The sequence below is a fragment of the Trichosurus vulpecula genome, chromosome 1 (assembly GCF_011100635.1).
Source record: "Trichosurus vulpecula isolate mTriVul1 chromosome 1, mTriVul1.pri, whole genome shotgun sequence".
NCBI lineage: Eukaryota > Metazoa > Chordata > Mammalia > Diprotodontia > Phalangeridae > Trichosurus > Trichosurus vulpecula.
Window position 1 is genome coordinate 102,747,146 of NC_050573.1, and position 27,452 is coordinate 102,774,597.

At 40.6% G+C, this 27,452-nt stretch overlaps 1 protein-coding gene across 1 annotated transcript in view; it reads right to left on the reverse strand.

Moving 5' to 3' along the window:
* TG (thyroglobulin) overlaps positions 1-27,452 on the reverse strand; it is a 385,510-nt gene that overhangs the window by 216,931 nt on the left and 141,127 nt on the right. The window contains 2 exon segments of the mRNA XM_036741632.1: positions 4,412-4,588; positions 6,244-6,381. Of these exon segments, the coding sequence (XP_036597527.1) occupies positions 4,412-4,588; positions 6,244-6,381 (315 nt within the window).

A 27,452-nucleotide genomic window follows, 5' to 3' on the forward strand; every position in this document is an offset into this window, starting at 1 on the left:
GCTGAGATGTAAGGTCTTATAAAGCAAAGTCTATGAAAGCATCTTTGGCGCAATCCAATAACTAGTATTTATTACTCAATTGCCATGTGCCACGGTTACTGTGTGCCAGGCACTGTGCTGGGTGCTTAGGCTACAAACATAAAAAAATGAAACAATCTTCCTTCCAGTTAACTTGGCGTCTTCACATCTTAACGGACCCCTAAAGCCCCTAAGTCTTTTTGTCTCCAAGTTAGACATACTCAGCTAGTTCATTCACTGGTTTCTGTCATGATAAGCAGATCCCTTACTATCCTGGTCACTCTTTTCAGGGAATTCTGTAGTTTGTCAATGTCCCACTTAAACAGAACTTCACAACATGCTCCATTTGTGACTTGGCTGATGCAGAGTACAACAGGGCCACAGTCAATCAAGTTATTCACCAACATTTATTATGTGCTGTGCATCAGGTACTTTGCTACATGTTGAGAATACAAAGAGAGGCAAAAAACCAGTTCCTGCCCTCAAGGAGCACATCAGTATAGTGCCTGGCACACAGTAGATGCTTAAGAAATGCTAGCCGAATGACTATTTACCAATAAATAAAAAGACAATACAGGGCAGCTAGGTGGCACAGTGGATCGAGTGCCAGGACTGAAGAAGTCTAGAAGACTCATCTTCCTGAGTTCAAATTCAACCTCAGACACTTGCTAGCTGTGTGACTCTGGGCAAGTCACTTAACCCTGTTTGCCTCAGTCATGAAGAGTCAGATAGAACTGAAAAATAACTGTACAAATTAGTACAATTTAAGAGTGTGTTACTTTTTTTAAAAGCAACTCCTCATATTAGGTATTGATCAGACATTTTTTTTCACATGAACTCCTGTCAAAGCAGGTCTTCCCCTAGACCATACAAACATACACACATGTATACACACACATATACCCCTTCAATACAGACTCCTACATTCATCTCTATTTAATTTCATGTCATCTATACACCTATCTTGTCTTTTTCCTGATCCTGATTCTGACATCCTAAAGCCTCTACTATTTCTAGAGAGTGAAAATATTATCATCCCATTTTATAGATGATGGATTCCATGACCACTTCAATAGCATATAGGACAGTAAGGACAGCAAGCACCTCAGTTGGGTGCTAGAAGCTCAGATTAGGTCCACTGACTTGCCCACAGTCATAAATGTCTACCAAACTTGACATATAGATCTCACTGACACAGCATTAAAAGAGAGGTGAGATCTGATTTTGGAGAAACAAAGACAAGGCATTCTCCACCTGTTTTTCAGCCCTCATGTGGAGCACCTTTGGAATGAAAAGGCAAGAGAATTCTGTCCCAGGGCCCAATTTATTTTTTAGCACTTGAAATCTGTATCAATAGACTCCTTAAAAATTGTTACTATTTCACTGTTTGTATTTGTACCCCCAGCAGAGCGTCTGGCACATAGTGGGCTCTTCATAAAAGCTTATTGATGGATTGATTGTGATTGCTAATGAGGGAGCTCTAGGAAGTGATTGATGCTCCTTTTAGGGTGTGATATCAATTAAGTTGGGCATCTTTGATTGAGTCTTATTAGGGGCTAAAACCCAGGCCCAAACCCCTATCTACTAGGTGCTAAGCCTATGTGGGCATGAAGCCCTCAGGGTCCTAAGGGAAGTTGCTCAGACCAGAGCCAATAGTAAGAGCCTTAGTTCTGGTCCCTCAGATGAGGTTTGATGATGGCTAGAGAGTGTATAAAAAGAGAGAACAGAGCTATTGGCTCAGGGCTCTCACTCTTGGAGGAGTGTTGATGTGGAGACTCTGGGCAGCTGTAGTGAAGAACCCTCCAGCTTGTAAACCCGGCTGTTCAGACTTTGTTAAACTCTGGTAACTATGCACTGAGATTTGAATCAGACAAGGTCTGCCTGTCGATGTTTGTAATTTGTCTGTATTTGCTCTGAAGTTCAGGGTGCTGGCTTTTTCCCCTGAACTAAGTGAATGATATTTGTATGCTGAATTAAAGTAAGATTGTAAAGTAAGATCCTTAACATTGCTTTCCTTAGTAAAGCAGATCAAATGAACCTGTGTTGGAAGCTTTCTGTGTGCTAGGTTGTTGGTGGATCTTATATCCCTTCAGCAGCCACTAACAGATTGTTGCAACATAGGGTGCAAGCTAGTGCAGAAGAAGAGACTAGATATGAGCACCCGAGGTCTTGGGATCACAGATAGAGAGAAGGAAGTAACCTCTGAGGTCATCTACTCCAAACCCCTCATCTGTCCCAAGTATAGACAAGGTGATACAGTCTAAGACAACACTGGCCACTGAATCAAGAAGGCTTGGTTTTGAATCCTGCCTCAAACACCAAGTAGCCATATGACCCCAGACGTTATTATCACTTAACCTCTTTCTGCCTCACTTTCCTAATCTGTAAAATGAATATGAATAACAGCACCTACTTCACAAAGTGGTCGTAAAGATGAAACAATTCATATATTAAATCATATTTTCAAATTCCCTTGCAAATCTCAAACTGCTATATCAAGGCGAGCTGGTATTATCATCACCACAACTCATTGCATATATAGCATTTAAATGCTTACAAAGCATTTGCCTCAAAAAAACTTCAATGAGGTAGGCAGTCCTTGCACAAGGGACTTCCCTTTGCTTGGCCTATTTCCTCGTCTGTAAAATGAGAAGACTGACATTTGCTCTACTTGCCTCACACAGATGGGGGACAGGTCTGATAAAATAATTTATGTGAAAGTGTTTGTTTATAAACTATAATACAAAAGGAAGTTGTTTTTATATACCTTTCAGCATGATAGAGAAGTGAGTTGGTAAGTATTATTGTAAGGTCGTCTTAAGGCTCTAAGTAAATTTGGAATTCAGCTCAGCTGACTGAGTTTGCTTTCATGTGGGTAATGAGGGTGTGAGGCATGCCAGCTCTTTGCAGCATTTCACTCCTTTGCTCATGGCTTCCTGGTGAAGGGAATGTCTTCAGCCTTGGGAGTTTGGAAAGCTTGGGAGGGAACCAGAGCCCAGGCCAGATGTTGCAGCCAGCCTAACATCAGTGCTTTTAGAAGTGAGGAGCAACCTTGGGGGGGTGGTCTTTGGGTGCCCTGCCCAGTAGAAGCTGAGATGAGGACTTAATGAACAGTGAAGCAGCCTTTGGATGTGGATTTGGTGGGACTAATGAAATTATAGAAACTGGGCTGAGTTAGGATCCTAATCCCCTCCTCCCCAAAAGAGAAATAGTGTAGGGGAAATTATGCCTCTCAAGATATTGGGGGAAATGTTTATATCTTCTAATAGCTTTGAAATAAATGCTGTTCAGTCATTTCTGACTCTCTGAGACCCCTTTTGGGATCTTCTTGGCAAAGATACTAGAGTGGTTTGCTATTTCCTTCTTCAGTTCATTTTACAGATGAGGAAACAGAGGCAAACAGGACTGTGTGACTCGCCCAGGGTCACGCAGCTAGTAAATGTCTGAGGCCAGATTTGAACTCAGGAATATGAGTTTTCTTGTCTCCAGGCACAGCACTTCCTTCATCCACTGCACCACCTAGCCAGCTTTTGAAAAAGGAATTAATTTTAAATAGTTAAACAAAACTAGGGGACTCCTCATTGGTCCCCAGCAATGGGAGACAGCTTGAACAGTGTTGGAAGAGAACAGAGATGCCATAAGCCCCCTCACAGGACTCTGGAACCCTGAAGGGAGATATAGCCTGTCTGGCCTTAAGAAAATGGGGTCAAAAATATGCTCCATACACATGGCTGCCTCAAAAGAGCATCCAGGGATGTGGTTTTCATTCCCTGATGTTTCTGACCTAAAGAAGAAGGGCTCTCTGCCTAATTCTTCATTCTAGGCCCTTACTCCCAAGGAGTAGAGCTGCTGCCTACAGAACAGAAGGGTCTGCTGTTTTATTTACTTCTTTAAAATGTTCAGGCACTATAACAATTTTGATACATTTAGAGGAGCATTGGAAGGCTTACAGGAACCGATGTATCACAGAGGAAGAAGAATCAGGAAAACAATATACACAATGACTGTGACAACAGAGATAGAAACAAGGATGTTTGAAACTGTATACTGTGCAATCATAATGACCAAACTTCAGCCCCAAGAAGAGGGGAAAAATGCCTATTTCTTTCTTCTTTGTTAGACACAGAAGTCTATGGGTATAGAGTATCACATATGTTATCAGTCACAGTCAATGTATTAGGTTGGTTTTGCTACTTTCTTTTCTGTTTCTTTTCCTTTTTATCCTTTGTTACAAGGGACGGTTGACCGGGTAGGGGAGATCTAGTTGGAAACAAAGGTGATTTGGGGGGGAAAAACAAAGCTAGCAATAAAAACAAACATAAGATAATAAATAAAATACTAAAATATATCCTACAAAAGGAAAGTCATTTTACGAATACCAAAAAAGCCTCACCTTTTTTGTGAAAAAGGGTCTGTGGCCTGTAAGGAAAGACAAAAGTGCAGCTCTCAGGTGTGAATGTAAGAGAATTGTCACACGTCTGAGCTTCTGGGAAGAGTGTGCAGGTGAAATCCCCGCTGCTGGTGTTCCGTACCTCCGCCAGCTGACAGAAAGTGTTCTCTTGAGCGCAGCCTACGGAAAGACAAGAGCTGTCTGGTCTTGAAAATTGTTCTTATCTGACTGGCTACTAGTTTCTGTCTCCCTCACCCTTGGACCAAAAGCCTACTCAGGGAGTTAATCAGTTAGTCAGCCAACATCGACTACAGATATTTTTGTAAATCAATTCTTTGATTTTGTCAACTTTTCATCATTAAATGCAAAAAGAAGTTTCCAAAAAACATCTAGCCCAATTGTCTGATGGGAAAATGGAAGGTTATGGAGTGAGATTTTAAAGTATTATTTGGGTTCCCCTGAACTAGTTCCAAGTCACAAGTAAAGGTGATTTCTTCAATCTATTTCATCTTTAGTTTACATCATCACATTAAGTTTGGGTAACTCTGGGGTTCCCCAAACTTTCTGTGGGTAGGACCTGTTGTTTTTAAACTTTCATTTCTTTGAACCTTTGAGATCAGTGAGGAAGGAGATGGAAGGTATTATCTTCGGGGAGTTCCTGAGTAGGTGGGGGAACCCAGGGATTCCCCATCTGCATTACCTTCCTCCCCCTACCTTAGCGTTTTAAAAGATTAAAGGGGCTAGTGGAGTCAGGGGTGACGGGGAAGCCCCTGTGGAAGAGGGATGCCAGTGAGCCCCAGAGAGTTAGAGGGAAAGGATGAGTGTTAGCGACAATTGCCCACATGCAATCCATTTTACATTGCATTATTGAAGTAGATAAACTCAGGTATCTATCTTAGAACGTAAGCTCCATTAGCACATAGACAATGTCATTCATCTTTACATGGCCCTAGTACCCAAAATAAAGCTCTTCACTCAGTCAGTCGGTAAGCATTTATTAAGTGCCCACTATGTGCCAGGCACCGTGCTAAGGACTGGGGATACAAAGAGTGGCAAACTGGCAGTCCCCATTCTCAAGGAGCTCACAGTTTAATGGGAGAGACAACATGAGAACAATTATGCATAAATAAGCTATTCAGGATAAATTAGAAATAGGATACTTAATACATAGTTGTTGAATTAAATTGAACTGCTCTTGATTGACCAGTTGGGATCACTTGGTGCACCTTATTGGGATATTTGATTATGTTCACTTGGGACTTTATCATTCATTGACCAGTTAATGTCTGTTTCACCTACCTATGGAACACCTAGGATCTGAGAGGCACTGTGCTAGACACTGTAAGAGATTAAAAAAAAGATGTAGAAGATAGAGTTCCTAGAGTTAAAGAGCTTCCAGGCTAGATGGAGAGATGGGAAAAGTGAACAATAAAAGGCATGACTTGATACGTGCCCTATGAATGGCATAGCCAGCATGTGCCCTAGGAGGTGAGAGGAAGGAGGAATCGTTATAGGTTGGGATGCTGTGGGAGGAGGTAGTTAAGGTTTCAGCTGGATCTATGGGGCTGGTGGTGGGAAGGGGAAAGCATATTCTAGACACTGAAGAACAAAAGTGAGGGAGTGATGTGGTTGTGGTGTTTGAGGGCCCAATAAGGAGAACCATTAACCTCCTCAAGGGGAAAGGCCAAACCTCACAGCATCTAGGACAGGTTTAATTGGTCAATAAATCCTCATTAAATTGAATCTTGCATGTCTCACAATAGATGCTATGAATAAGCTGAAGATGTTTGATTCTACAATTGGAAAGGATGCCCATTGCAACTGAGATTTCTTACGATAGAGACACCACAGCTTTGCCTGCTGGGCTGAATACTGCAGCTTGAAGAGCCGGTACTGCTGACTGGGCACAGTCCTGTTTCCATCTATGAGAACAAGCTCTGTGTTCACTTGGGAGAAAAGTTCCATTGTTGAATCTGAAAAAGAGAAACTGAGTTGAAAGGAAACTGTATGTTGACTTTAATATAAAATCACAGGACTTTCAGATAATATTTGTAAAATACTTAGTACAGTGCCTGACATATAGTAGGCCCTTAACAAATGTTTATTCTTTTCCCATTTTAGAACTGGAGGGGACCTTGATCTGTAGCGTGTTGAAAGCATCCAACTCAATGTTGAGGCTATAATCAGTCAAATAAGAAGCATTTTAAGTATTGAATGGCAGACAGAGTACTGGACTTGGGATCTCAGGAAGGCCTTAGAATCCAACCTCAGACTTTTAGTAACTATGTGACCCCAGGCAAGTCACTTGACCCCTCTAAACCTCAGTTTCCTTACCTATAAAATGGGGATAATAACATTAGCTATTTCCTAGAGTTGTTTGGTGAGGATAAAATGAGATGATATTTGTAAGGTGCTTTGCAAACCCTAACGTGCTATAGAAGTGCTATAACAATTATTATTACTATCATTATCATTAAATTATATAGATCTAAACCTACATGGTAGAGGCCATCTGGTCCAACTCCTCGATTTTACAGATGAAGAAACTTAGAAGCAAAGAAGTAAGGTGACTGAACTAAGGTCATAGAGGGACTAAGTGCCAGAGTCGGGATATGAGCTCAGATCCTCTGTCTCAAAATCCATCATTCTTTCCACTGTCCCATACTGCCTATCATTTATTAAATACCTCTTAGTTTCTAGGCACTGTGCTAAGCACTGGGGGTATTTGTATAAAAATCAAAGTCATTTTCTCAAAGAGTCTACAATGAGACCTTATTAACAGGAATGTCAGAACATAGAATACTAGAGCTAGAAGGAATCTTACAGACCATCTAGTTCAGTTCTTTTATTTTACAGACAGGGAAACTGAGTCCCAAAGAAGACTTGCAAAAGTCACACAGGATAGACGTCTTTCAGGGAGACATCATCTCTGAGTGCCAGCACATTCTACTAGAGAGTATATCCATTCCCAGACTAAATACATGTTTCCAAAAGGGTGAGAAAACACCCAGAATCTTGGCAGTTGTAAGATTGTGGTGCTGGAGATGAGAGGCTCAGAAGGACTATAATGAAGTGGGTACAATGAGGATGTCTAAAATAGAGCCTTTGTTTGTTGAGACTTCCTTTCATCCTTTATCTACATAGAAAATAGGTTAAGAGTGTTAGCTAACCAACTGCTGCCACATCCTAGGGCCTGGCTCTCAACTCACTCAGAGCCCAGATCCCAATGGTGCCCTTGAGTTCTTTGGTATCTGTGTAAATCTTTCCCTGGACCAGTTTCCACTTTCTATAAAACAGACTTATAAACATCAACTATTCAGTCAGTCAGCCAGTCAATTAATACTTACTAATCCACCGGCCACTGTGCTTACTAACATTACAAGAAATAGCTTCCAAGTGGAAGCAAACAACCACAAAAACAATTGAAAATAACTTAACAAGATCGTGGAATGTCGAGTTGTTTCTCAAAGAGGCATACAATGTTAGAGTTAATTAGGATATAGAATGTTAGAACTGAAAGGGTCCTTAGAACATAGAACGTAAGAACATAGTACACAGAACGTTAGAGATAAAAGGGCCCTTAGTACAAAGAGTGTTAGAATACAAAACTTGAAATTTTATCGCTGAAAGGGTCTTTAGATATTAGAATGTTAGAAAGTAGAACATCAGGGCCAGAAGGGACTTTGTTGTTGTTATTCAGTCATTTCTGACTCTTTGTGACCCCATTTGGGGTTTTCTTGGTGAAGATACTGGAGTGGTTTGCTATTTCATTCTCCAGCTCATTTTACAGATGAGGAAACTGAGGAAAACAGGATTAAATGACTCACCCAGAGTCACACAGCTAGTGTCTAAGGTTGGATTTGAATTCAGGGCTCCCTGACTCCAGGCCTGGGGCTCTATCCACTGTGCCACCTAGCTGCTGAAGGGAAGATTAGCTATGGGATTACAGATTTGGAACTGGAAAGGACCTTAAAGGCCATCCAGCTTAATCCCCTAATTTTACAGATGAGGAAACTGAGTCTCAGAAAGGCCGGTCCTTTCCCAAGATCATAATACTAATTAGTAGCAAAGTCAGGACCAGGATGCCCCCTTCCTGACTCCTATGCCCAGTCCAGTGTTACTTTCACCTCAAAACAGCAGTAATGCAGCATTACTGTAAATCTCCTCCTCTAATACCTGTGAAATTGAGGGGGCAGAAAGAAGAGCACAATATGAATCAAAAGTTAACTCTAGAAACTAGGTCTCTTGATTTTCAGTCAAATGTTCCACTTGAGACTATCAAACGATTACCACGTGTTTTCTTTTGAAAGATGAGGCGGAAGTCTTCTTACTTATCAACATCCAGACTTGTACCTTGTCCTCTTTACTTTCCCCTCCCTTTTCCTCTGTGCCAGTCAGTGTTCACAGAGAGAGGTACCCATTTTTGCATTGCTCTGATTATCAGGGAAGCACCTCTAGCTCTAGCACAGACCTCCAAGAGGAGAATATGAGGAAAAAACAGAGCTAGTACTCAGATATTACCAGCTGCGCCCCCCAAAAGAAGCCAAAACATAAGAAAGATTTTTCCCTTAATTGCATTATTGTTTTGAGACCTAGGAATATAATTGGCTGAAGAGATGCAAAATTGGTTAGACTTTTTGTATTTTCCCCATCTCTCCCTCTCTCCTCTCTCCTCTCTGCCACCAACTTGCCTAATTGTCCTTCCCCATAGGAGAAGATGCTAGATGAAAGCAGTAGCCACCTTCCTCTTGCAATGAAGGATTTTCCATCCAACACACTGCTACATGGTTCATAGTTAGGGCCTCAGTATTTGAATGGGTCTCCTCAAGTGTTTGTGAAGAGCTGATCTCTTAAATGCTCGATCCATGGGCACTCATTGGCACTAGTGGCTATGTAGTGCTAGTGAAAGCCTTTGGGCACATTTCTAGCTTTCATTTCCAAGTTTCTGGTAAGAAGAGATCAGCCAGCAGCAGATGTATCAAAATGCACTAACACGGGATGCTTTTTAACTCATGTGAGTCAGTGTTGTCATATTCAATCCCTACAACAAAAAACAGTGAGGTAGGTGCTACTTTTATCCCATTCTACAAATAAGAAAACCAAGACAGAAAGAAATTAAATGTCCTGTCCAGGGCCATACAACTAGTAAGTACCTAAGGCCATATTTGAAATCAAGTCTTTCAGAATCCAAGTGCTCACCCTATGTATGTGCCACAGGTCCTGTATACAGCTGGCTTTGTATATATCTGTTTACATTTGGTCTCCTCCATTAGACTGTAAGCTCTTTGAGGGCAGAACTGTCTTTTGCCTCTTTCTGTATCCATTGGCAAATGGTAGGCATTTAATAAATGTTGAATGATTGATTAAAAAGGCACAGATAAGAGAAGGTCTCTGCCATCATTGACCTTCTATTTTAATAAAGGGAAATGCACCTTCTTGTAGTTTCCACCCGTTGTTCCTCATTCCATCTCCTAGTTCAAAATAGAATGAGTCGAGTAACTCTAATATACGGCAATTATTCCTATATTTGCATACAGCAACTCTACCTCTCCCCCAAATCCTTACTCTGTAGGCTAAAAATCCTACCTGCTTTGACTGATCTTACCACGATACCACTTCAGATGTCACCCACCTGTTCAGATGCAGATGCTATGTAAGTAATTTTGCTTAATTGTTTTCCTTTGGGATAAGAAAGGGCTTGATGGAGATGGGAGTACTATATAAGGTAACTGCCATGGCACTAAAGTCATAAATATTATGTGTGTGAAATATCTATGTGTGTGAAAAATCCACCACTAAATTCTGGTTACCTGGTATTGGTGGAGTAACAGGGTCCCTGAGCCGCATCCCGGCTACATTCTGTAGACTTTGCCTGAGTAGCCACATCTGAATCTAGAAGAAAAAGGATATCAGTCACTCTGGCTCCATGTGAGAAGCAGCAAGGATGTGCTGTCTAAACCAACAACTAGGATCCTAGTTCTAGCAGCCAGGTGGCATAGTGTACAGTCTTGGAGGCTTGGAGTCAGAAACAGCTGAGTTCGAATGTAGGCTTAACTACTTTTTAATTCTATGATCCAGGGCAAGTCAGTAAACTTGGTTTGCCTCAGTTTCCTCAACTTAGAAATTGAGGTTCATACCTCACAGGGCAGTTGTGAGGACCACATGACATAATATTATAAAATACATAGCACAGTGCCTGGCACATAGTAGATGCTTAACAAATGTTTGTTCCCTTCTCCATCTTTCCCCTACCTAATAATAAAAGAAAATCAACAAGCATTTATTAAGCACTTGTCCTAAGCACTGGGGATTCAAAGAAAGGTAAAAAAAACAGTCTCTGCCTTCAAACTGCACATCCAGCTTTACATGAATGCATTCATGGATCCTTGAAGCATTGGTTTAAGCCAGGGATGTCAAAATGCAGTCTGCTGGCCGCAGTGAGATTTATTTATTGGAGAGGGTCCTACACTTACAAGCATAGATATTTACATGAATGCTTTAGTAAATGAAGTCAAGCTAACACAGAGCTCTCACTAAAATGGCAAATCAAAATATATCGTCTATTGTTTCAATAAAAACCTAAGGTTGGACAGCCCTGGTTTAAGCTATGGGTGCCAGAAATAGCTCTGAGTCACATAAAACAAGAGGGGAAATTAAGTAAGTAAAGTAGAACAAGGAAATAGAATTCTGGATTTGTAGTCAGAAAGGTCTTTATACACACAGTCAATAGGCATTTATTAAGTGCCCACTATGTGCCAGGTCTACAAAAAGTATCTGACCCTGAGCGAGACACTTAATTTCTATGACCCTCAGTATCCAAAAAAGGGGATTAAACATAGTGCCTTCTCCTGAGGGTTAATTTGTGAGGATCAAATGGGATATCATACTTAACGTGCTGTACAAACCTATTATATAAATGTCAACCAAAGGTATTGACTGGCTGAATATCAAGTTAGTCACATGAGGATTTTAACTGGCGGTTATATGATAGGCCTGACTGATCTGCATTCAGACAGCCTGTGGCATGGGAGATACTAGAACGTTTGAGGATGTTCTGTGGGTTTTCTATTCTTCTGATCTTTGATAGAAATGATTATTGATAATCAATATCTTGGAGAGATTCCAAGGTCTCCACTTTTTCGAATTCCTCCTTTTAAAAAGTTCAGCTTTCTTGAAGGACATTACTGATAATGAGATTGCCTTGACTCCCCCCATCTTGGTCAGACTCCACCCAACTTCGCAGGGAATTTCCTCTAGGATAGGGTTCTACTCAAGCATGGGTGAAGATAGATATTTTTGTCTAGATAGCCCAAGGATGAAGGTAGTCTGAGTACAGATAATTTCTCTGTCCTGGGGTTACTCTTAGCCCTTTATTGAACACCTAAAGGTATATAAACTGTGAGCTCACCACCATCATTGTCTTTGGACTTAGACAGACTGCAAAATAACTATACTTTTATTAATAACCTGCTGATCTTATTAATAAAATGATTAAATTACCCAGAAACTATGTCTCTCAAACCTTTTTAAATGTCACATCTTCCTTCTAATGTTTCAACATAAAGGGGACCTTCTGGCCTATCCCTGTGAGCATGAAAAATGTCTGCTACTAATTTGGGGATACCTGAGAAACAATAGACACTACTCAGATTCAAGATCACTGCATTATATGGTATCTTTCTTTACATCTGATAAATTATGGGAAAAAAGAAGAAGATTCTTTCTTCTTGGGACCAAAACATCAGGAAATAAAAAAAAAACTGCTTGTGTATTTTCCAGAATCATTAGTGCCCATGTAGAGTGATTGGAGAGAGTCCTGGGCAAAGCACTTTGAACTTCAAGTACCATTTTAAAAATGCAAATCTACCAGTGCCTGGGATCAGGTGTGTGCTGGAGCCAGGGGAATGCCCGCTTAAGAATGGATTGTTAAATTTTCAATGCAAGCATTTATACCTTGGAAGTCTACAAATGCTATAAATTTGGGCTTAATTTATTGTTGTGTTGTTTGTCTAGATTTAAGAAAGTAATGGAAAACATGTTAATAACAAATTAAATTTAAAAGTGTGTTGTATGTAATTTTCTTTTTCAGAGAACTAGTTATTAAATGGTACCAACACCACTCCTGCCCAAGATACACTTTAAGCCATTAGCAGAAAACACCTCGGCCTTTTGTACTGGGGGCTTGCCAAAAATGAGGTCTGCCAAGAGTAGGATGCCCCTGAGGCACTGGCAGGGGGAAGAGGGGCCCTGAGGAGCCAGGAGCCAAGAAGGAAGAATAGCAACGGGATTCAATGAATACTGATGGGGGAGGTGAGCAGCCTTCAAAGACAGAGATACAGGGCTAAAGCAGTGGTAGCCAGTCTTCCTTGTCCTGCAAACCTCTTTTAATAACAACAAAAAATGTCATTGTGAACAAGCAGAGTAATTTAATATGCTATTCATAATATTCTTTTAGACTTATTAGTTAAGTTAGCTTATTAATGGCTAAAATCATGACAAACTTATAATACTTAAGCATGCTGGTGCCTATTGTTGCAGAGAGAATGTATATTTGTAACATAATTGGGTAATTATTTACTGCTTAAGGAGCCATTAAAGAATGTTTAGCCTGAACCCCTTGGACCATTGGGGAGTTCTTGAACCACTGGGCTAAAGAAAACCATTAGTGTCCTCACAATTTTGCTCAGGTCTTCAGGCCTGACTCACCACATTAGCTATCATCTCTCTCATCAGGATTGGCCTTCAAGTGAGAACATACAAGGGCTATTGATGCTAAAAGCAAGAGGCCTCATGGGACTTGGCTATGTCTACTTTAGTAACTCGGGCAACTGCTAGTAAGTAGTTTTTATCTCCCTGTCACTTAGTAAGTGGCCAATTTCTTCCACCTGGTTCCTTTCTTGTGTTTCCAAATCCTTTTTAACTTTGATGTCTTATCTGCTGGACAGGCAGAGGCCCTGCTATTTCATTGGCTAGTCCTTTTAGATAAGTAAGCAGTGCACTTATCCTTAAGGTGAGCAGAGTATCCAATGAAGAGGTATAGGGTAGTGAATGCATAATATAACTGCATTTGTCCCCTCACATAATAAACATGTTAATGGTGTTATTCTATGGCAAATGGAGCACCACTCCTTCTGAAGAACCAAAAAATAAGTAAAACACAGAGGGCCACAGAGAGCTACATGGTGGGAGTGAGAAGGATGCAATACATAACCAATTAGGAACTGGAGTAAAAGATGTCATGAAGGAATTGTATGATATGAAAAGAGGATTGGCTGGTTATGTGGCAAGAGTGAGAGATGACAAGTGGACAACCAGAGGGTTCCTCCACTGTCCTTGTGATTTCTGGAGAAACTGAGGAAGCCCTCCAGAACATTGGGTGGGGAATGTTTAGAAGATAATAAACGACAGTCACACAGGGTGGGCAGGTGGAGATGAGTTGCAATCTGCATGGTTGTAAGGGACATTCAAATCAGTGAGATCATAGATCTATCTGAGTGTTGATCCTTGCACATAAAGCTCACCTTTCCAGAGATAAACCTCTTGGAAACTTGTAAAGAGGCCTGGGACTTCTTCAAGAAGCTCTGAACCTGCAAACAAAACAAAATAATTTCAAAAAGTTAAGATTGGTTTTCACATTTGTATTCTCATCCCCATCATCATCATCACTATAATCATTACTATCACCACTGCCTCACAAATCAGCTAGTCAAGCCTGTACCTGAACAGGGATTCTCTCTACAATATCCCTGACAAGTGATGTGCTGCCTTCTCATATAGAGGGTTGCCCCTCCCTGTTATTGTTATTCAATCATTGCAGTTGTGTCTAACTCTTCGTGACCCTATTTGAGGTTTTCTTGGCAGAGATACTGGAGACATTTGGCAGAGATACTTCTCCAACTCATTTTACAGATGAGGAAATGGAGGCAAACGGGGTTCAGTGACTTGCCCAAGGTCACACAGCTAGTCAGTATCTGAGGCCAGATTTGAAACTCATGAAGATGAGTCTTCCTTCCTAATTCCAGGCCTGGCATCTCTATCCACTGCGCCATTATATGCATTTAACAGAAGAGAAAACCAAAGCTCAGAGATGTGACTCGTCCAAGAACACGTAGCTATGAAGTGGGGCTTCTGGAACTGCAGCTCAGGTTTTCTTGGTCCAGTCCTCTATCCACTGCCCCCGCGTTGCCTCTCCTGTTCCTTTCTCCAAAGTGCTTTGAAAATGTTAAACTAGAAGCTTCTCTGCCCCTAAAAATGGCTTCTGAGCAGACCTATCAGTAAAAGATCAGTAAGGAGCCTATTTCTAGAATTCAGGGTGTTGATAATAAGATCAAGCAGGGTGATGGCAGAGGGAAGAGTGAAGAGGGAGGAGGGGAAATATGGAGGAAGAATCACAGATTAATAGATTAGATCTAGAAGAGGCCTTAGAGATAATTTAGTTCCACCCCTCTGTGTATGTGTGTGTGTGTGTGTGTGTGTGTGTGTGTGTGTGTGTGTGTGTGTGTGTGACAGACTCCTTTGTTGGTCTGGTGAAGCTAATGAACCTTTTCTCAGAATAATGTTTTTTAATGCATAAAAGTGAAATATATACAACTAAAAAGGAAATCAAAGTCAGTGAAACTAAAGATGAATTTTGTTCCCATTAAAATATATGGACACCTTTAAAAGGTACCCTTTGGAGGGGGCACATGGACCCCACATTAAGAACCCCTGATCTAGTCCAACTCTCTCAGTTTAAAGATGAGGAAATCAAAATCTGGAGAAGTTAAGTGATCTGTCTAAAGTCACACAAATTGTAAATGTCAGAGGTGGGATCAGAATAAAGGCCCTCTAACTCCAGGGTCAACACTCTTCCCACTATGCTACGTAAGTGTAAAAATTAGCACCAAGGCTTCAGACATGAGCAATTGGTAGTGTGGGTGGAAATAGTTAAAGTCAGGAGTAGTGAAAGATTGAGAGGAAAAGATAAAGGGTCATTGAGTTTGAGGCACCAGTGATAGATCCAAGTTGACATGTCCTAGAGGTAGTTGGAAATGTGGGACTAGAGCTCAGGAGGGAGAGGGAGGCCAGCACTGGAGAAGAAGGGAGAGAGAGAGAGAGAGAGAGAGAGAGAGAGAGAGAGAGAGAGAGAGAGAGAGAGAGAGAGATGTGGGAGTAAGACCCACTTTAAGGGTTAAAGAAGATGAGAAGGCAGCCTAGGAGATAAAGTAGGAGTGATGAGAGGGGTCAGAGGAGAAGCAGACACAATTGCTATTTCTGAAGATGAGAGAGCAGACAGCATGCAGGGGTGGGTCTGGCTGACCAAAAATGGAGTAGAGGTCAAAGAGAGTGAGGACTGAGAAAAGGTCATTGGATTTGGTGATAAAGTCACTTTAGAAAATTTCATTATAAATAGAATACTTGCCCAAATGTCCAGATAGAGTATAAACTCTACAATTCACCTTCTCATTTCCCACCAGCTGCACTCATTTAGGGTTTCTTTGGCTTTCCCACCTCCTGCCACCCCACGCCACCCCAGCCTTTCAGCTTCCTTTTGCATGCTGTCTTCTTTTATTAGATTGTAAGCTCCTTAAGGACAGGAGCTATCTTCTTTTCATATTTGTATCCTCAGGCTTAGTACAGTGCCTGGCATATAGTAAGCTATTAATGTTTATTGATTATTAACACTTATTAGCTGCCAGGCCATTGGCAAGCAAGCACCCTAGCATACCCAGGATGGCCTGCTAGCACAGGTTCTTTAATCTGCTTTACTAGTAAAGATAGGTTTTTAGGGGTCAACAATCTTCTTTAATTACATTCATTAGTTCAGGGGAAAAGTCAGCACCTGAACATTGGAGAAAATATAAGCAGAGAAATTAGACCAACAGATAGGGCTCTGACTGCCTGAATCAAAGCAATATTGCTATACACTTTACATACACCACTGGATGGAGAGAGTCTTTACATCTGAGCAGTCGGGGGGTGGGGGAGGTCTGAACATAAAGCTATTCAGAGTCTCAACAAGGGAATCAAAAGATCTTTTTCATAAGCGAACCCTCCAAAGCAAAACCTCACCTCAAAGTATATACATATACATACTTCTAATAGGCTCAGAGCCAGAAGGCATCACAACTGTCCTAACTCAGTGCCTAATTATCTTAGTACCAACAGGTGTGAAAGCCTTCCTACAAGCAAGCCTCCCCTAAGCAAGCTTCCCTTAATGGGCTCCACATGAGGCCTATTAATGGGTGGGGAAGATCTTCATATTCCATTAACATTATAGCAAGTAGGTCACTTTACTTTTCTAACTTCCAGTTACCAATCTAAAAAATAAAGACAAAAAAGGAGCAGCAGATAGCACAACAGCTTTGGTGGCTTGAACTACCACAGCAAAGCTGTTGTAGGAAAAGCACTTTATAAACCCTAAGTAATAAAAGATGGGTAGCTAGGTGTCTCAGTGGGTAGAGGGCTGGGCCTGGAGTCAGGAAGACTCATCTTCTTGGTTTCAAGTCTGTCCTCAGACACTTACTAGCTGTGTGACCCTAGGCAAGTCACTTAACCCTGTTTGCTTCAGTTTCCTCATCTGTAAAATGAGCTGGAAAAGGAAATGGCAGTATCTTTAAACCCTCAAATAAGGTGACAAAGAGCTAGACATGCTTGAAATGATTGAACAAGTAATAAAGGATGTCTCAAAAGTACCAGTGCAGTTTTTAAGCTATTAAAGCTTTTGAGAACATATAAACACATACATGTATATATACATATATGTATGCATGTATACATATATACATGTGATTTCTTGATGTAATACTGAAATGTAAAGAACTTTAAGGCTTACAAAGAGTATTACATACATTATCTCATTTGAGACTCGCAACCAACCTATGGGGTATAGCATAGTATAATATAGTATAATTGTATAATAATATTATTATCCTCCTTTTACATGTTAGGAAACTAAGCTTTAAATTGAGTCTCAATTGTTATTTTAAAAATTGTAATAATAATCCCTTATATTAATGTAATACTTTAATCAATCAATATACTTTTGTCAATTACCTACCATGACCCATACACTATGCTAAGTGCTAATTTAAGGCACACAAAACTTTAATGAGATTATTTAGTCCCATTTTAAAGATGAGGGAACTGAGACCAGAGAGATGCAGTTTCTTACTCAGGGGTCAGACAGCAAATAATTGGCAGGTCTGAGAATAGATAACCCATTTCTCTTGACTTTCTGCTATGATACTCTGTGTCCCAGATCAGCGGACAACTTTATGTGGTCCTAAGACCAATCAGTGGAAGTTCTCAGAGTTGGGAGCTGGGGTTAGATATCAGTTTAATATAAGGAGAAATGCCTTTATAATTAGAGTTGTCCATCATTGGAACTAGGCTGCTTAGAAAGGTAGTGATCTCTCCATTAGTGTAAGTGTTCAAATAGGGACTGGAAGACCACTTGTTAGGGGATATTATAGAAGAGCTTCATATTTCAGGACCAGGTTGGATTAGATGATCTCTGAGGATTCTCAGAAGTTTCCTGAATGAGTAAGGAGAGGCAGAGATGCAAAACATACCTTGCCCACTCTTTGTAAAGAAGACTTCAGGGACCAGTTTGGAGCTTATATTTGTTCAACTTTTCAAAGTTGTTGGGTTGTTTTGTTTTTTAAAATTCAGCTGGATCTAATACAATCCACAAAACATCTGTATGAAATACTTTTTTTTCCTCAATAATTTTTAAACTCTTGTGAACATTGGAGAACATTTAATCTGCATATTTGTCATTCATCTCCACTTGAAGATGACATCAGGAATGAGCTTTGTAAAGTCCCAAAGCTTTTCAAGCCCTTTTCTTAGAAATAGGAAGGATAGTGAGGCCAAAAGTGAATACTTAAAAAACAGAGAGGTTTCCACTGGAAAAGTCAGGATACACTGGAGATGGGTTCCATGTGGTATTCCAACCGCAGAAGTCAAACAGAAACCTGACATGAGAAAAGCAGTCTCATTCATCCCTTATGCCAGAAGTCTTAAACCCCAGATTTAAAAAGCAGCCTATTTTCTGTATGGGACAAAATGAAGCTCTGGACTCTCAGTCTATTAGCTCAGACTTGATTTACATTTTTGATCTCAAAGTTTACTTTCCAAGATGGAAAGCAGTTTCAAGGAAATTAAGAACAGTCCCTTCTCAGCACCTAGACAATGTCTGGCACCCAGCAGGTACTTATTGATCATGGGTTACTCATTGACTGATTGATTTCTCCCTTTTGAAGGTCTCAGACAAAGGCTCCATGATCGCTTGTCAAGTATGTTATGTGGGGATTCCTTTCACGTGTGGGTTGAACTAGATCTCCCTTCTGACCCAAAATTGCAATTCTATGAGTCTGTGATGAATGAATCTCCTCTACCACCTCTCTGATGGATCATCATCCAGCTTTTGAGGCCTCCAGGTTGGAGAACTCACTCCATTTTTAGTAAGTGCTAATTTTTAGTAAGTTTTCCTCTATGTTGAGCCAAAATTTGCCTAGCTGCAGGTTCTACCCATTCTGCACCCAATAGCAGGATGGTGCAAGTCAAATCCTTCCACACTTCAGCCCTTCAAATATCTGAAGACAGGCATATTTTCCCTGATTCTTCTTACCCCCTCCCCTCCATTATTCATTTCATTTTTCCAAAGTTCACTGTATTAGTCACACATGTCAGAGTTGTTGTGTGGCAATAGTTTAAATTAAATGGGAAGGCCTTTTGGTTGAGGAAGTTTTCTTATATTTAATGCCACTCTTTCAGGGCCCTCCCAGCCTCTCCAATTCCTGGCCTATACCACCATCCTTTACCATGCTACCAGATTCATCTTCCTTACTCTAATGCCACCCTCTCTGTTCCAAAACCTTCATTTTTTTCTCTATTACCTCCTTTCACCTGGCATTCAGGGACCTCTGCACTCTGGCTTCCCTTTACTTTTTTCAGCTTCATCTCATACTGTTTCATTTCATAGAAAAAGAGATGAGGAGGGAAAGCATTCCAAGCAGGGAGGACAGCCAGTAAAAATGCCCTGGAGTCAGAAAATGGAGTGTCTTGTGTGAGGAACAACAAAGAGTCTAGTGTCACTGGATCTATGGTGCCATTTTCTCCATGAAACCTTCCCTGAACACACATGTCAGTAAGGATCCTTCCCCTCCCCAGACTTTAATTCTCATGTGGTTTATTCTGTTTTATGAACTTACAATGTATTATTTTATTTAGTTTCCAAGCCCTGTGAAAGCAGGGATGAGATCTGAACTTTGTATTTCCCAGCAAAATACATGTCTTTTTTTAAAAAGTGAAATACTATTACATTACCTATGTGACCTTGGGCAAGTCACTTCTTTTGGTCCTCAGTTTCCTCTTCTATAAAATGCAGGGTGGGGTGAATGATTGCTGAAGTCTTTTCTAGTTCTAAATTTGTGTATAAGTGTACATGGCCATTCCTTGGAGTCAAGAAGACCCAGGCTCAAACCCTGGCTTATTTTCTGGGTGATAATGGTAAAATCACTTATCCTCTCTGAGCCTCAATTCCCTCAACTGTAAAAACAGAGATAATAATACTTCTTATATTTTCCAATGTTGTTTTGAGGGTCAAATGAAATCAGGTATATAATAAGTCTTTCGAAGCTTGTTATTTCAAAGCACATGAAATATCAGTTATTTCTGAGATATATGGCAAAAAAGAAGATTTACAAGTATACACAAAAGTATACAAGCATAAAAGAATCAACAGACTACAAAATAATGACACGAATAATGGAGAAAACAGACTAAGTCTTTTTTGTCACTTCTATGTTCAAGGCACAGATTGAATGGTAGCTCCTTCAGGAAGTCCTCCCTTCCAAACAGTCTGGCTTCTGAAAACTCAACTGAACCAATCAATGACTCTCAGATCTATATAAACATCCCCATTCATCTCCCTGAGCCCCAGTCCTATATCACCAACCATTTAAAACTGGATGTTGTGTAAGCAACCCAAATGCAGCATGTTCCAATCTCACTCATTTTCTTTTTTCCAACCTGTCCTATAGAACATCCCTTTTTCTGTGGAAATCTCTACCATTCATCCAGTTTCTCAGGTTCATAATATCAGTGTCATGCTCATTTTCGCTCACCTCATGTAGCCAATCATTTGCCAGATTCTGTCATTTCTATCTCCTTAGCACCTCTTGCCTCAGACTCTTCTCTCTCCTTTCACAGCCACCACCTTAGTTATGGTTCTCATCACCTTTTATCTGAATTATTGCAATGGCCTTCTAACTGGTTCTCCCTTCTCAATTCTTTCCTTTCTCCAATCTGTCCTACAGATAGCTTACAAAGTGATTTTCCTTTAAAAAAAAGTAGCTTCGTACTATCTCTAAGATCAAATATAAAATCCCTGATCTGGCTTTTAAAGTCTTTCACAGCTTGGCCCCAACCTACCTTCCCAGCCTCATTATACATCATTCCCTTTTCTACAACCCCCAACCCAGACCAACTGGCCATCTCTCTGTTCCTTACACATAACATTCCATCTTACCTCCACTGCTTTGGAGAGTTCATCCCCCATGCCTAGAATACAGTCCCCCCTTATTTCCACCTCATAGAATTAATGGTCTCCTTCAAACCTCAGCTCAAGCATCATTTTCTACATTAGACTCTTCTTGACACTCTCAAACAGCTGTTCCCTCACTCTACAATGATTTTTATATTTAAATACCTTGAATTCATTCTGTATTTATGCTGTATAGATTTCTATATTTGCATGTTGCCTCCACCAATGGGACATAAGCTCCTTGACTACAGGGATTGTCTCTTTTGTCTTTTTATCTCCAGCATCTAGCAGATAGTAGGCACTTAATAAAGGTTTTTTGTTAATCTTGTTTTTCTTTTAACCAATTGATCAACATAGAAGGACATCTCTATCTCTCTCAGAATTAACTATGTCTACGGCTTTTCTCTTGTTCACCTCCAATTTTCATGTAATTCATATAGACTTGAATTCCTGGAGGAATGGATTGGAGAGAGGAAAGAATTGAGGCAGGGGAACCAGTTAGGAGAGCATTAATGAATCAAGTCCTCCCATCAGACCATGTTCCTCCCATCTCAAACATCACTTGTCTCCAGGCTGATCTCAAACCTGTGCCCTCCACTCAATAATGAATATTCTCACACATGGTCAGACCCTTCACATGTCAGTAGTTCTGAACCCCTGTAGGTCATTTTCCAAACCCCACTCCCCATCTCTCATTTCCTAATTCCTTATTCTCATCCCCTTCAGTCCTCCCACCTCAGAGGTTCAACGAAACACCACCAGCTCTTCCACTGTGCTCTGTGGAATGCCTGTTCCATAGGCAACAAACTTATCTTTATCTTAAATCAGCCACTGAAGTGATTTTCCTAGGGTTCAAGTCTAACTATGTCACCCCTTCTGCATTGGCTCCCTGTCACCTGCAAAAACAGATACAAAATCTGGGCATTTTCTCTGCTTGTCTCCCATGACTGAAATGCTATCCTTCCTCAACTCCACCTATTGGCTTCCCTGGCTTCTTTTAAGTCCCAACCAAAATCTGATCTCCTAGAGGAAGCCTTTCCAACCCCTTTTAATTCTAGTGCCTTCCTCTTTTAATTATTTCATATTTATCCTGCATACAGCTTGTTTGCATATATTTATGTGCATGTTGTCTTCTCCATTAGATTGTGAGCTCCTTGAGGGTAGGGGTTGTCTTTTGCCTCTTTTTGTATCCCTAGCACTAATCGCAATGCCGAACACATAGTGGGTGTTTAAGAAATATTGATTGATTGATAGTTAGTTACTTTCTTGTGTACCAAACGATCATTTATTTTGGGTTTTAATTCACTGCTAAACATTTTTTTTATCTTGCCAAATACTCAATTCAATTCAACAAACATTTATAAAGCATTTATTATATGCAAGGCTCTGTTCTGGGGGAGAAAACAAATATTAAAAATGAGTAGTATCTTTTCTTGAAGGACATGTATTCTACTGCAGTGATGTAACATGCACACAGCTAGGGGGTGAAGTGGATAGAGTGCTGGGGTCTGGAGTCAAGAAGACCTGAGTTCAAATGCTGCCTTAGATACTTACTTGATATGAGACCTCTGTTTATGTAGCACCTGCAGCTACCTTCCCAGGACCAAATGAGATCTTGAGCTGGAAAAAGACTAGAGATCTCCCGTTCCTTATTTTATAAGTAGGGAAATTGAGTCCCATAGAGGGGAAGTATTGCCCAACTTGCTACTATATTTGTTGTAATCTTCAATCACAACTATGCTTTTGAAAGCTAAGGAAAAATAGAATCAGTTACATAAAAGTCCAGACTTTGCCATTTGTGTATTATGTCGACTATATAAGATAAGATTTAGCACCCTTAATGATGTGGATACAAAGGTGCCCTAAGGGTTGAGATGCTCTTTTTCTAGTTTATCCTCTAACCTGCAGATGCCCTAGAGTCTCTTGATACAAAGGTGCTCTAAAGGATGAGTTACTCTCTCCCTGGAGCCCTAAAGTCTCCCCTCCCATTATGAAATGTCACCAAACTTCGCCTTACCCTGGACCATGGAATTCATTTTCTCCAACCCCCCCACCCCGGGTCATAAAATTTCCCTTTGTCTCCCTTATCCTTTCCTTAGAAAAAGGAGCCTCTGTCACTGTAAATTGCTAGTCCTGGCTAGTCTTTCTTCCAGGGCTAGCCCTCTGCTTTTGTGTCAATAAAGCTCCCAATGGCTACAGAGAAGGTCTGAGTGAATTCTTTCCCATTTTATGAATCAGCTCTCCCAACTCTGACCCCATCATTTTTTCTTTCATATTTGAATCAGCTCTCCCAACTCTGACCTTGTCATTAATTGGGTTTATATGGTCAAGAAACCCAATCCTCCCTCCCCCAGGCATCATGGCAAGAATAACTTGAGTTTGACATACTTACTAGCTGTGTGACCCTGGACAAGTCACTTAACCTATATATACCTCAGTTTCCTCATCTGTAATAGGAGGAAAACAACATCTATCTTCCAGGGCAGTTTTGAGGATAAAATGAGATGATATTTGTAAAGCACTGTGTTGGTAAGCAAAATGGGCTCTTAGCACTTAGTTCAACCAAGTACCCTTGAAGAGTTTGGCTTTTGTTTCCTTTGAGTAATTCAGTGTATTTCATTGAGTCTTACTAAGTGCTAAGCCCCAGGTTCTAACCCCTATTAGGTGTTAACCTAACCTATGTGGATGTGGACCTCCCAGGGTCCTAAGGGGAAGGGCTAACTCAAGAGCCAATCATAGGAGCCTAGGTTTTGGTCATTCAGATGATGTTTGATGACGTCTGAAATCCTACAAGAAGAGAAGATAGAGCCATTCGTGCAGGGCTCTCACTCTTGGTGGCATTTGGAGACTCCTGGGCAGTTGTAGCTAAGAAGCCTTCCAGCTCATAAACCCGGATGTTGGGACTTTGTTAAACTTTGGTAACTATGTATTGGGATTTGAATCAGACAAGGTCTGTCTGCTGATGTTTGTACTTTATATTTTGTTCTGAAGTTTTGCGTGCTGGCTTTTTCCCCTGAACTAAGTGAATGATATTTGTATGCTGAATTAAAAGTAAGCTTGTCAACCCCTTCACGTAGCTTTCCTTAGTTAAGCAGATCAAAAGGACCTGTGCTTTTGCAGTGTGCTGGTAGCATTCTTGTTGTTGGGGTTGTGTTGGTCTTACACCCCCACAACAGCTGCTAGCCGGATTGTTGAAACAAATGGCATAGTCAGTAGGAGCCCATTTTGCTTGCCAACACAAGCACCTTGCAAAAAGTGCAATGTAAGTGCTATCATCATCATCATCAGCAGCAGCAGCAGCAGCAGCGTGTTTCCATGACTTTCACTTTTCTGTTTTCATGATTCACATGCAAGGCTTAGAATGAGAGTGGATTCTTTGTGGGCTAAGTAGGCTCAGTTTTTATAGTTATTAAAATCAGAAATTAAAATTTTGTATTAAATTAGAAAAAAGCAAAGGGAGCCCACCTAGGCTTTAAACCCAGCTCTCCCATCCAGTACTTTTCCTCCACTTACTACCTGGCCCCTCCTATTATAAGGAGGTAATGGATTGGAGAGTGCTTTGTAAATTTTAAAACATTATGCAAATGTAACATTATAGGCTCCCCACCCCCCCCACTCCTCACAGCTTCTAGTAGAGTCTAAACCTGGCTGACTAATGAGATATCTTAAGGGCTGGAGTGAAAGCTGACACCTGAGATACTCCGGGGGACCAGGTTGGTCTGGGGCAGCCAGATAAGCCAGAATTCTGCTCTAAGCCAAACTGCCCTCTATTCACTTATCTGCCTGCAGTAAATTTTGCTTGATATCTGCCATAAAGAGGCCTTCTTTTCAGAGGGAAAAACCACATCAGCTATTTCAGTCTCCTCTTTTCAACCTTGTCAAATGAGGGCAAATTTCCCAGTCTTGATGCACAAACCAGAAAATGCATTCTGGGTTTAATAATTCATTGTGGATGTCATATCCAGAAATATATCTAAACCCTTATTCATAGCCTTAGCCTGCATCATCTCTTGGGGGAAATGAGTAACAGATGCTTACTACCTACTGTGTAAACAAGTAGTCCATTTTCTTTATCTTAAAACCTCCCCCTTCAAGCTCCATGGGGTGCAGTCTGTCTTTGTTATTCCAAGATCTCCAAACAATACAGCCTAAGAATACACTTATATTACATAATAAATATCTTTAATTGCATAGATGAGGTTAGAATTCCAAGTTCTATTAAACTAGGGATTCTTAAGTTCAGGTCAGGAACTTAAAAAAAATATTTTTGATAACTGCATTTCAATAAAATTTGTTTCCCTTGTAATCCTGTGTATTTTTTTTGCACTAAAAACATTAGAGAGGTCTATGGGTTTCATTAGACTTCCAAAGGGGTCCAGGACACACAAAGGGACAAAAACTCCTGGGCTAGACTTTATTGCCCCAGATATAGAATGAGATCTCTATTAAAGGAAATGCATACACACACACACACACACACACACACACACACACACATACACACAGAGGAAAATGAGACTGATTTTTGGCCTTTAGTCTGTCCACCTAAGATGCCTCCTTGGGGTGTACAGATGACATGTACATGTTCTCAAATGCCATGCCAGTGGAGCTTTGCCTCTGACAGGTCCTATCAAGCTGGAGAGGTTTCAAGGAGAGGCCTGGAGACAAACTGTGGGTCCATTGTCCAAAGAACAGCCTTTCTAAGTTTGGAGAGATCCATCACCAGAAGGCTGGCCAGCTGGTGATAAAGGATGTTGGCCACAGTAATCCATGAACCTGTCTGCTAAGCCATGAAGGGGAAGCAGTATGAATATGGATGAAATCACAGATGTTTGGAAACAGAGAAAGTTCACACAAGTTAATAGTAGGCGGTAGGTTGAGGTACATAAGATGTTCAGGGTATATCCCTAAAAAATCAAGGCTGACATCACACAGCAATTAATGTGGTCTTCCCTAAACTGTTCTGTATTACTTTGGCTAGGGGCAGAGCACTGAGCTGAATGGGTTATATGGTTTTCCTCCTTATCTTTTCTATTCTCACTGCCAAGTCAAATTAATTCAACTTTACTAAATGCCTACTATGTGCCAGGCTCTGTGCTAAGTTCAGGGACACAAAGAAAAGGGGAGGCTCTGTTTTCCAGGACCTCACAGTCTAATGAGAGAAACAACGTGCAAACTACTATATAGAAAGATATATAACAGATAAATTTGAGACAATCTCCATCCTCCTACTCAGGCCCTCATTTCCAAATGCCACCTGAAATAACCTCTTGACAAGGTCTCACCCCCTGCAGTCTCCTCCTGTCCCCAGTCATACCTGTACATTACAGGGTGACAGACTTAAATCTATAGAGGGCCTTACAGAGCAACTAGCCCAATTCACTCATTTTACAAGTGAGGGAAATGAGTTTTAAAAGGTTAAGTAGTTTGCTAAAAGTCATAAAGTCAAAATAAAAGACAAAAGTCAAAAACAGATGACAAAGGCGTGAATTGAATCCAGGTTCCCTGAGTTTGAAGCCAGCATTCTTTCTTTTGTCACACTGCTCCTTAGCTTCATCTTCCTAATCCTAAGCTCTGATCATGACATTCCCTTGCCTAAATACTTTTACTGGCTACCTCTTACTAGAATCACAAATTCATATAATCCTAGCATTGGAAAAAACCTCAGAAGTCTGAACAACAATCTCCTCTACAATAGGTCTGATATTTGGTCATCCAGCTCTTGTTGGAAGACCTCCATAGAGATGAAACCCAACCCTCCAGAGTTTATCCATTCTACTTTTGTTGTTGTTCAGTCCTGTCTGACTTTTTTGTGACCCTATGGACCATAGCACACCAGGCCATTCTATGCTCCATTATCTCCCAAGGTCTGTCCATGCCACATTCATTGCTTCCATGACACCACCTAGCCTTCTCATTCTCTGCTTTTCCTTTTGTCTTCAATCTTTCCCAACATCAGGGTCTTTTCCAATGAGTCACAGTTTCTCATTATATAACCAGAGTATTTAAGCTTCAACTTCAGTATTTGACCTTCCAATGAATAGCCTGAATTAATTTCTTTAAATATGGACTGATTTGACCTTCTTGCTGTCCAAGAGACTCTCAAAAGTCTTCTGTAGCACCACAATTCAAAGGCATTGGTACTCTAGCTCTCAACTTTCCTTATAGTCTAACTCTCACAGCTATACATTAAGCAGATGTCTCTGCTTTTTAGTATGTTGTCCAGATTTGCCATAGCTTTCCTTTCAAGTGTCTTTTAATTGCATGGCTGCAGTTGATCTTTGAGCCCAAGAATATAAAATCTGAAATTGCCCCAAATCTTCTCCCTTTATTTGCCAGGAAGTGATGGGACCAATTGTCAAGATTTTAGTTTTTTTCTTTTGATCTTAAGCTTCAAACCAGCTTTTACACTCTCCTATTTTATCTTCCTCAAGAGCCTTCTTGATTCCTCTTTACTTTCTGCTGGCAGAGTGGTGTCATCTGTATATCTGAAATTGTTGGTATTTCTCCGGC